Consider the following 10,355-nt stretch of genomic DNA (forward strand, 5'->3'; position numbering starts at 1 on the left):
TTGGGGCTTTTTGCTGCTTTGGGTCATCTTTGTTTCATGAAATTTTCCTTTTTTGTGGCTTCTAAACATGCATGCTTCATTTTTAAAATATAATTCCAAAATTGGCCCCCGTATCATGGAACTCATGCATGCACAGTTCTTGCTAGCTCCATTTGTGTGGATTTGCTGCTTCCTTGGCATTAACCTGGCTAGACGTTTCAGTCTCAGTTTCAGTTTCAGTTTCAGTTTATTATTCGTTCAAAATAACAAAGTTCACAGTCAGTAGTATGCCGACGAGGGTCCCAAAGTCGGGCGACTGCAGCGGGACCCTATCTGACTTGTGGCCAAAAATTGCTAAGTTATGTCTTCCTCTGCAATTTTTTTATTATCGCATCGTTTGAAATCTTGTATTCCTCCAATTTTTGTACTCACATAATATGTACCCACCTCGCACCGTGAACACATGATCGCTTTTTTGCACGTGAACACGTCGCTTAGCACAAATATCCCCCCAAAAATTTTGCAAGGACTATGCTATGAAATTACGGAGGGGTCCCTAACGAATATACTACGGCCACGAACAATCGATGTGTTCTTTAGCCTTACTCCCTTCTGTCCGGAATTACTCCAATCTATTACTGCGTGTTCAAAAGTAGCCCGGATTATTAAAACATTCCTTTTGTGGCGTCAGCTACACTGGCCAAGGTTGAGCAGTTCGCGTGGCTCCTGGAGAGCCATGCTGCGCATGCGTGGGGAGCAGTGATGACACACGGCGCACAGCTGGCGCGCCGCGCGCACCTCCGCCGCTGCGCGCGTCTCGCCGATCTGTGCATTTCAGAGGAGTGACGTCATAGCCGCGGCAAACGCACTGGCGGCGGCGCGTGCCCAGCTGTGCGCCTCCGTTGCGCAGTAGCCGAGTCTGACGCTGCGCCGAACCACCGAGCCGTCTTTTTGGCAATAGAGAAGCAACCAGACGTTGAGGAAAAACAAATATACATGTCACATAATGGGTATACCGTGTGTGTGTGTGTCATTGAAGCAGCCGTAAGCATGATAATCAAGTTAATCCTATGATAATCAAGCTAATACTAGACCACCAGGAAAGCTAAGAATAACCATCTGAACCTTAGCTCACGCTACGTATATCCTGGCACAGCCGAGCCAAGCCATGCTATTTCTTTTTTCAATTTTAGGTTGTGTTGAGATACTTTAGGGCAAAGCCATTTGGCGGCCATCTCTGGGCTGAGCCGCATGTTCGGCGTAACCGAGTGAACGATGGCAAGACCGGCGAGTAAAAGAAAAAAACGTTACTTCGTTTGAATTAGGTTTTTACAAACAATCAAACACACATACACTAACGCTCACACACACAAACACACACACACACACACACACGCGCGCGCGCGCACGCACACACACACAGACACACACACATATCTTTCTCTCTCCCTCTCTCTCTCTGCATATATATTCACACTTGTGCACTCCAACAAAAAAACCCGCCCGCATCTTCCCACGGGGGGAACTCGAGTAAATGCGTCGCAGAGTGGTGGGGGTATCGCGTGAATGTTGCGTAATTGGGTATGGTTTGGGGATGCTTAATTGTTATTTCGTCTTTATTATTCTGATTTATTGAATGAAGGAGAAGCGAAGGCAAGGAGTGTAAAGTTAAAGTCTGTCTTTATTGCTTGGTGCCGTCAAGCAAAGCGTCAAGTCAAGCGAAAGCCAAGCAAAGACGCCCTTGACTGAATTCCGAATGCGCGCTCCGCCGCTTATATCCACACCTCCCGCGTTCGAGGGAGAGGAGTACGGGGGAGAGACGCGCATGCGCACACTTCCGTACACAAGCTCGCGAACTTTCCACGCACCCACCACGCCGTTATCACGTGTACACGCCCTGCCGCCGTTACTGTTGAGCGCGACGCAGCGCATGGGTAGCTACGACGCATGCACGCACAGATGCGCTCCCCCCGCACCGCCGCAGCTGTTGTTGAGAGCGACGGAGCGCACGGGGTACACGCGCTCCTCCCGCACCGCCGCACCTGTTGTTGAGAGCGAGGAGGGTACGGGGGAGAGACGCGCACCTGCGCCTCGACGCGACGCGCATGCGCAGTGAGCATGTGGACGGCGCCGACAACATCGACGAGTGACATCGCGAGCCTAAGAAATGCTCCGCATTTAAAAGCGAACGATGGAAGAAAGAAAAGGAGGAGATTGTAGCGAATATGGGAGGGGAGGGTAGTTCGCCGTTGCGGCGCAACGCCGCTGGGCGGCGCGAACCAGCGTTCTCCGAAAGTGCGGTGGGGGAGATGAGGGGGCAGTAAAGCTGTGCCCGCACGAGGCGCTCGACGGCGCGACGCTTGGCGAAAACGTGAGGGGGCGTGCGCGTGACTATGACGTGTGTTCGCTTAAGACGCAGTTCGCGGTCCCTCCGTGAGACGCACTTCGCGCCGCCGACGCAGAGGCTCATCATCGCTGCCATCGAGAGAACCCACGAGTGAGTGTTGCCTCAGCGCGCTGCTGCTGCGCCCAGATGTCGCATTACCGAGTATCGTAATCGCCAGCCAATTTTGCATTCTCTATTTATCTTACTCCTTGCTTGTGCTTAAAAGGTTTAAATTTTAGGGGCGAAGCCCCTTAGGTGCTCGGACGGTCGGCGTCTCGTGTCGTCGTCGTCTCGTGTAGTCACAGTACTAAAATAGCGGGACATTTGTTTACCAACTGCTTTCATAACGCATAATAAAGAAAGGCGTATAAAGAATAAACCGGTTAAAAATAAAGTAACAAAGTTTAAAAATTTGTGGAACGCTTCCAGTCCGCTTCAGGAATCGTCAAGCACAGGCAGAAGCTGTTTGTAGACTGGTTATGATTTGTGTTACATTGAAATACACCCGGCTCTTGACGGTCTGATCGAGCCGGCCCGATCGGGTCGGGTGGTCGGTTGAAGCGAAAAAGGCATACTTACTTTGTGCCGGGGACGAGCCCTCAGGGCGAGGCGCGGCCATTGCACTGCGTTCTCGTTGACCCCTGCCCCTACCCCAAACTGGGGTAGATGGGCATGCAAACTGCTTAAATCCGGTTCAATGCACGAGAGGGCGCCACCGCCTCAGCAAGCGCGCGATTGCTCCTCCAAAGGGTGCTTATCCGGCACCCGGTCTGCGCGCGCTGTGTGGCCAGAGGGGGACACACAATCTCGGAATGCACTGCATGCTTCGCCCCTCCCCAGGTTTCACGTTAGTGGAGATGGCCCGAGATTTTTTTCCACAAAAAAGAAGCATTACATTATTTAAAGGTATATCAAGAGAGCTAAAAGAAATTAAGAGTCGTTCACGTAATGCGATAAGGGTCTCTACGTCATCAGTGGCGTTTTGACGGGTACACATGGGTCCTTTTGTCTTCTTGGGTTTGAGGGTGGTCATAGAGAGCCACCCTGCCGTGCAGGCATTGTGACATTAATTGGCCGAGCAGAAAGCAGTTGCGCACAACGGGCCCGCGGGAAATAAAAACTGCTGATCAGACATACTTTGTCGAAAACTTGGAGAAGTGTGCCGTGGGGGAAGGGGCGGGGGCGTGTCCCCGCTCGGCAACTTGTATATGTATTTGCACGAACTTCCCGCTCCGAAGAGCTGTCTATGGAATGCAACAGGGTGATCAAAATAAGTCGACAGGTTTTCTTTTTTAAATTAGGTGCTTAGATTTACGTGAAGGCCACCTTTACAGTGAAATCATGTTCGCAGGGGGACACATAGTTAGGTGGTAATTATTGATGTTGGTGGCTTAATGAAATAGAATTGAAGAATTAACTTTTTACTGGCTACAGTACACAGGCATGTTTGTATTGAAAAGTTAGACGCAATCGTGTTCGTAAGCAGTTTCATGTAGCAGAATTCTTCTAGCGCATCCGTACTCCGAGATATCGAACTGCGAAGTTTAATTGCCATTCTCATGATTACGCATGCTAGACAGCGAAGGGCGGCGCAAGGCTCCTTCCTCCCTTTCGTTCTGTGTTTCGATAGCGGTCCCGAGTACTGCAGATTGCGAAAACGCCATCCAAGACTGAAAGGGTGCCAGTCATCACTTTTTCGTATGCCTCCATCCCGTTGTCAAACTAAACACCGTACACAGCAGGCACGTCACAAAATGGAGGAGCTTTGCGCCGGTCCTCGCTTTTTATCATGCGGAATTATGCGAACGGAAATTAAACTTCGCAGTTAGATATCTCGGAGTACGGATGCGCTAGAAGAATTCTGCCAAATAAAACTGATTAGAAACACGCTTGCGTCTAACGTTTCAATCCATACACGCCTGCTTACTGCAGCAACTGAAAAGTTAGTTATTCAATTTTAGTTTAAGTCACCAACATCAATAATTACCACCTAACTATGTGTCCCCCTGGGCACATAATTTCACAGTAGCCGTGGCCTTCACGTAAATCTTAGCGCCGAATTAAAAAAAAAAACCCGTCGGCTTAATTTTGATCACCCTGTATACTCAGCAAGTAAAAGGCCAATGTCACAAACATACGTCATATATGGACCTAGCGGGAACATTTTCACGCATTTGTATGTGTGCGTCCAAAGTTGAGACAACCGTTTCGAAAAAGCTCTCTTTGTCGAGCAGGTACGTCTTGTGGTGTTCTCCTGTTTCTGTACTTTTTTTGTAGCGTAAGCTACACTGGCCGAGGTTGAGCAGTTTCGCGTGTGCCGTGAAGGGCCGTTCTGCGCAAGCGCGAGGGGCATTGAATTGGATTTGATTGACTTGGCTTGGCTTGGATTGGATTGGATTTGGATTGGACTAAAGTGTGTTGTGTTGGATTATGTTACGTCATAGCCGCGGCAGGCGCACTGGCGCCGGCGCGTGCCTAGGTGTGCGCTTCAATTGCGCAGTAGCCAAATCTGACGCTGCGCCGGAGCCGCTTGATAGCCGTTTCGCGTGGCTCGTGAAGAGCCGTGCTGAGCATTCACGAGGAGCACTGACTGGACAGGACTAGACTTTACTGGACTGGACTGGATTAGACTGAATTGGACTGGACTGGACTGGACTGGACTGGATTGGGCTAGACCGGACTGGATTGGACTGGACTGCTGAACCTTAGATCACGCTACGTATATCCGGGCATAGCAGAGCTAAGCCACTACCAATTTTTTTTAGTTTTCCCATTTTTTCTTTCTTTCTCTTTCATTGTTTCTTTCATTGACGATTTTTTATCGCCTTCTTCCCCGTTTCCTCTTCGCTCTTTGGCGGAGATTTATATTCAACTAGCGCTATTGTGCGGTACATCTAGAACCATCTTTAACCGTCCCTCTAGCGTCAAATAAACATTTTCGAAGCGGCAGGATAAAGCCTGATAATCCTTAGGGGCGAAAAGAAGAAGCCATGGAGACAACTTGCATCTGGTGTTTTCGCCTATGAACACGTCTCTGAAGAGGAAGTTGTGAGCCAGCAGTACAGGAGTGATAGCACAATGAAGAGTGGTATCGCTGAAAAAAGTTACAAACCATTGGACTGCACCAACCACAGGATATCGTGCGAAAGCAGCCCACATTTCTGTACATAAAGCTTTGTCCAATACCCTACTGCGGGAATGTAACAATGGTAGGCTAATTATCGAGGACAGTTGGGCAAGTTGGTACTGGAATAACTTATGCACATTTTAATTACGCATATTTTCTAGCGCGAAAACGACGAAAACACAGGGAATAAAACACAGGGTTCTTATGTGTTCTCATCTTTTTCGTGCTAGGATGCACGCATAAGTTACTTTGGCAGATTAGAGAATGCGCTCAGAGTAATTTCGAAGCACAGGCGCAAATTTCTAGTGATTGACCCTTTTACGTGCTTGCGCTCTAATTCATTGGTTCATGGCAAAGTTTTGAATCGGTCAAGACAGCAGTCCAGCTAGTCTGCTATAGACATGTCAGTCCGAGAGTATGCTAGCAGCCTCGGTCCATGTCTCTGGTAGTGCGCCAGATAATTGGGCATCCTTTATTGCAATGAGCAGTTCCTCTTGCTGCGGCTAGGGTAGGTAGGGCAGCATCGTATACGTTACGTGGTCTGGTCTGATGTGCTCGTAATCTTCTCGATAGAAGAAAGAAGGGCCAAATGGCTCAGCCATAGTAAACAGCGGCCTCAACACCTCTGATTCTCAGGTGGATGGATAAATATAGTACAAAGTCAGTGCCGATAACGATGTGGAGACTGTTCGTGAGAAGAAAAGACCTGTTCCCCTCCCGCAACAAGAGTTTCATTTGAGGAATTCAATGATACGGTGCCATCTTCGTCAGCAATGGCAGTCGAGACTCGACGTTGCATACACCGAAGAGTATATAGTACGCCACATTGCACTCATCGGTGAACGGTACAGTCGAAGCTCTTGCAGTGAGTGCCACTGCTGCCTAAGAGCTGGTTGGAATAGCGTCTAGCTGAAGCACACAAGTTGTTGTGTGACTTTGATCCCTGTTCTCTTTCCTCGGGAGGGGTGGCCACTCCTTGCCTGCCGGAAAGTGGCGGCTCCCGAACCGCTTTCCGGCAACTTTTCTATCACGTCACAGAATCTTGTTCGTGCAATTGGCGGCCGCCGAACTAAACCATTGCTAAGACACGTGACTGGACGATTGTGTTTTCTAATTCCATTTGATTGCGTCACTTGAACGCTAACTTGCACTTAACACACTAAACATTGTTTTTAGTGCTCGCCCATATGACATCACTCTTACCCATAACACGTCACAGTAGCGCAAAATTAGAAAGTCTAGAGAGTGTATTTCTTGTGTTTTTATCGTTTAAAAACGTATTTCGTGGCTGCAATAAAGCTAAACAAGGTACTGAAACCTAGTTTCTTCGAATTAAACAAAGTCGTATATTGTCTTCATACTCCTTTAATTACTGAACCGACGAGGAGGCGGCGCCCCTCACACCTGTTCTAGCCTTACATGGCTCTACGTCACTCAGTATTCTCGCTCATCCTGCAAAACCCTCCCCGCCCACACGGCACACTCAGTAAGTCAGAAACCACACTTTGACAAACACAAGCAAACCAAAGACCATTGCTGAGCGTTTTATTTGAAGCCTCTTTGTACACTAGTTGTTGTTCTTCTACCGACATAGATGTCACATTTTTCACTGGATCAGGTGCGGAAAGGACGCATAAAAATACAAAGTGATAAATTGCTCTTCCATTATTAAAGTGCAGTGTTAAAGGGAACAGTATTCCATTGCCTAAAAAGATAGGGGCAAGTGTGCTTACATTTTGTGACATTGACCCTAGCTAACACTCGCTTTTCTACAAACCTTTATTACATTGTATCCATGTCGCTGGTATGTGCAAATAATAAAGAAGAAATAGGACATCTACAACAACTCGATCGTTGCGTCTAAACGTTGTTATTTCCTCTCGACGATCAGTCTGCTGCTGTTTCTGTCAGAACTGTGATTGCTAACACAAAGGCAACATCGGAATATTCTGAAGCAGTATTTGGATCGAGAAGCTGTATAAGTTCAGTGTGATTTTCTTTGCCCTTATCTCAAGGGCCAGTGCCAACATGAAAACCATCACCGTGTGTCGTTTCTGTTTTCTACAAGTAAATACGCGGTATTTGACAAGGCGTAAAATGTGCAGTTACTAATGAAGAAGCAAAAAAAAAAAAAGGGAGACAAATACGGAGAGTTCCCGGCTTTGAAGAGTTTGGTGTTGCTCGCGTCACGCTTTTGCTTCTCTTGCGTAACACGAACTGTTTTCTTCAGAGCCATGCACCAATAGATGCTGTGCTGCTGGGAATAATTGTGCACCTCGTGTGAAGTCTTAAACGGAAACCAGCTACCTTCGAGGTATCCAACACGCATTTTCATGGCGCCAGTAGAAATTTAGCTACAGGGATATTCACCTCGAATACTGCGTGTAGCAATGCACCGGAATATTCGGCCAGGAAATGTTTAGTTCCTTTTCTGTGCTTCTGTAAAGCTGATTAGTGTGGTGCATGCGCCTCCTTATATGTCAGTTGTTTGAACCATTATGCTTCTAGAAGTCTTAGGGCCCGCCGCAGGGCTGTGAGCCGTCGCGTTCTCCGCGTTTGATGTCGCCGGCAGAAACTGGGTCTTGCTTGTCCGTCGTGGGGATCCATTAGCAACAACGGAGGCGACCGAATCGTCAGCGTCCTCGGAGCCGTTAATCTCATTCCCGTCGTCTGTTTTCGTTTTCGGTAGTGGCGACCCATTATCCTCGCATACATGTCCACTCGATGGCCGAGGTGACGTTACAACGTCTTTGGGCCTGGCAGTCTTCTGCTTTCCTCTGACGCTGCGTGGCACACTCGGGACGGGTGAAGTCGCGGGTGTGGTCGACGTTACCTTCAACGTCGGAGGGGTTCTGGGCGTTGGCGTCCTCTCTGGTGACTGCGCCGGGGAGGGCGACTTGGCCTTGAACACTCTCGGTGAAGAGTCTCTCTTGACGATCTCCACGCGGTCGTCCTTCGAGAACGTCCGGCTCCTGGTAAGGGAGGACGTCCTCGTTGACGAAGCGTGCACCGGTTTATCGTGCACCGCACAACCACTCGCTGTGGGAGTCGCAGCCTTTCTCGTAAACGTCTCGCTCCTCCTAACTGGCGTAGGAGATGGCGCGGGGCTTCTTGGCAACTGTGTGGTCCTCGAAGACAACGAGGTGAGCGACACGCTGCTGGTCCTGCAAGGTTGGCGGTTCCTGGCTCGTCCGCCGATGCTACAGGCCGGCTGTACGGGACTTCCAGACCTTGTGGAAGCTGCCGACAGCGACTGCGCTGTAGCGTGCCGGCTGACGGCCGCGACCTGCTTGGCCGCGGAGCTCTGCGTGTGGCTCGCGAACGTGGGCCTTGGCTTGGGTGGCGGGGGTGGCGGTGGCGGGAAAGGCACTGGCGGTGGGGGGAGACGTGGTCTCACCGGCGGACGTTGCTTGGCCGCCGAGCTGGCCGTGGCGCAGGCGATGTGGTACAGTCGCATTTGATTCGGAGTCAGTGGGCTCAGCCGACCGCGCGTGAAGGTGCTCCGCGAACTGGGAGTGCGGAGCAGCACGGGACTGCTGGGCGTGACGAGCCTCGCCCGCGTCGGGGGGCTGCTCGTGACGCGGGTGTAGGCGCCGAAGCGGTTGCGGTACACCGTGGTGAACGGGCCTACGCCGTACCCGCGGGACCTAGTTGAATCGGGGAGCAAGGGGAGGGTCTTCGTGATCGTCCGGTAGTACGGGTTGGTGCCCCTCCGCAGTGTCCTGGGTGAACTCGCGGGAGTCGTAGACGTCGATCTCGACGCCGTCGGCGTGATTCGGTCGGTGCGTCGCTGCTGAGGGCTGACCGCCGGTGTAACGGTCGTCCTGGTCGACTGGCATCTCGACTTTGAAGGCGTAGATGGCCTGGCCTGAAGCATCCCGTTTTCCGTTGATGGCTTGAACTCCGGCTGCATCGCCCCTGCGGGAAAACACGTACTCATTTAAGTGACTGCAAAGTGACAGATTTCATTAAATTGCTAGAAATACGAATAATCTCGTTTCATCGTCATTCGAAAAGGACACGAACAAAAAAACGAACAATCTAGGTACTAAAGTATTCTATACTTGTCGTGCGTGTGAGTTTAGAAACTAAAAATGGGAATGCAAGAAAAATGAGGCGTTCCTTTAGTATAAATACACATTTTATATAATATTTCAGCAGCTGTTACTAACATAGTCCGCTTTTCTAAGATCCCGTGAAGAAATGTAGCCCTTGGCTGGCGAACGAGAAGCAAGGATACCCTGGAAGCGCAAGGAAGAAAAAAAAAACACAACGAAAGGAGAGCAAATGAAGCCCCGAAAAATGTCGAGCAGCAGACAAGCAGCTGATAAGGGATTAACTCTACTGATCCCGCACTTCTTACTACGCATATACATTATGCATAAAGCAGCAGAACACTTTCACCGCAGCTTGAAAGCGGGACTGTTTCGCAGAATATCCGTGCGACGAAAGCGGGTTCTCACTTTTCCACGCGCAAAGCGATTTCCGGTCTCTTTGGCACTGGGAATCATTGTACGTGCACCGGTTTATTCTTGAACCCATGAACAGCAGTGCAGAAGATAAAGAAAAAAGATGAAGAATAAGTGGCTGTCGGCGCGGCGATAGCCTAATTTATGAAAGGCTGAAACACGCGTTTGCGAGTGATTCCTTGGGCTGCGGACACGGCCAACTCGGGGGAACTGGATTTAAGGCACATTTCTTCCTAGTTCTTTTTTTTTTCTCGTCTGAAAGGGAAGTGCTACACGTAATATTGTAACCAACTACGACACGTTTCTATTCCAAGATTCCCATATCCGTAGAAGCGACCTTATATAATTTCGTGGAAAGATCTCTTTTTCAAAGCTTTAGATCATAGACGACAGA

General features: G+C 49.6%; 1 protein-coding gene across 1 annotated transcript; it reads right to left on the minus strand.

Moving 5' to 3' along the window:
- Window positions 1–7,026: 7,026 nt before the first annotated feature.
- On the minus strand, window positions 7,027–9,781 carry LOC144169264 (uncharacterized). The gene is made up of 2 exons (XM_077698331.1): window positions 9,665–9,781; window positions 7,027–9,410 (listed from the first exon to the last, which is right to left on the minus strand). Exon 2 carries the CDS (start codon window positions 9,403–9,405, stop codon window positions 7,966–7,968), a length of 1,440 nt encoding a protein of 479 aa, XP_077554457.1. The 5' UTR covers window positions 9,406–9,410; window positions 9,665–9,781; the 3' UTR covers window positions 7,027–7,965.
- Window positions 9,782–10,355: the final 574 nt, after the last annotated feature.

Source organism: Haemaphysalis longicornis, unplaced genomic scaffold (assembly GCF_048455015.1).
Source record: "Haemaphysalis longicornis isolate Haplotype H1 unplaced genomic scaffold, Haemaphysalis longicornis Haplotype H1 scaffold_2, whole genome shotgun sequence".
NCBI lineage: Eukaryota > Metazoa > Arthropoda > Arachnida > Ixodida > Ixodidae > Haemaphysalis > Haemaphysalis longicornis.

What these genes read in the sequence shown, in the direction of transcription:
- LOC144169264 (XM_077698331.1), bottom strand. Translation starts at nt 9,405, where the DNA reads ATGCAGCCGGAGTTCAAGCCATCAACGGAAAACGGGATGCTTCAGGCC.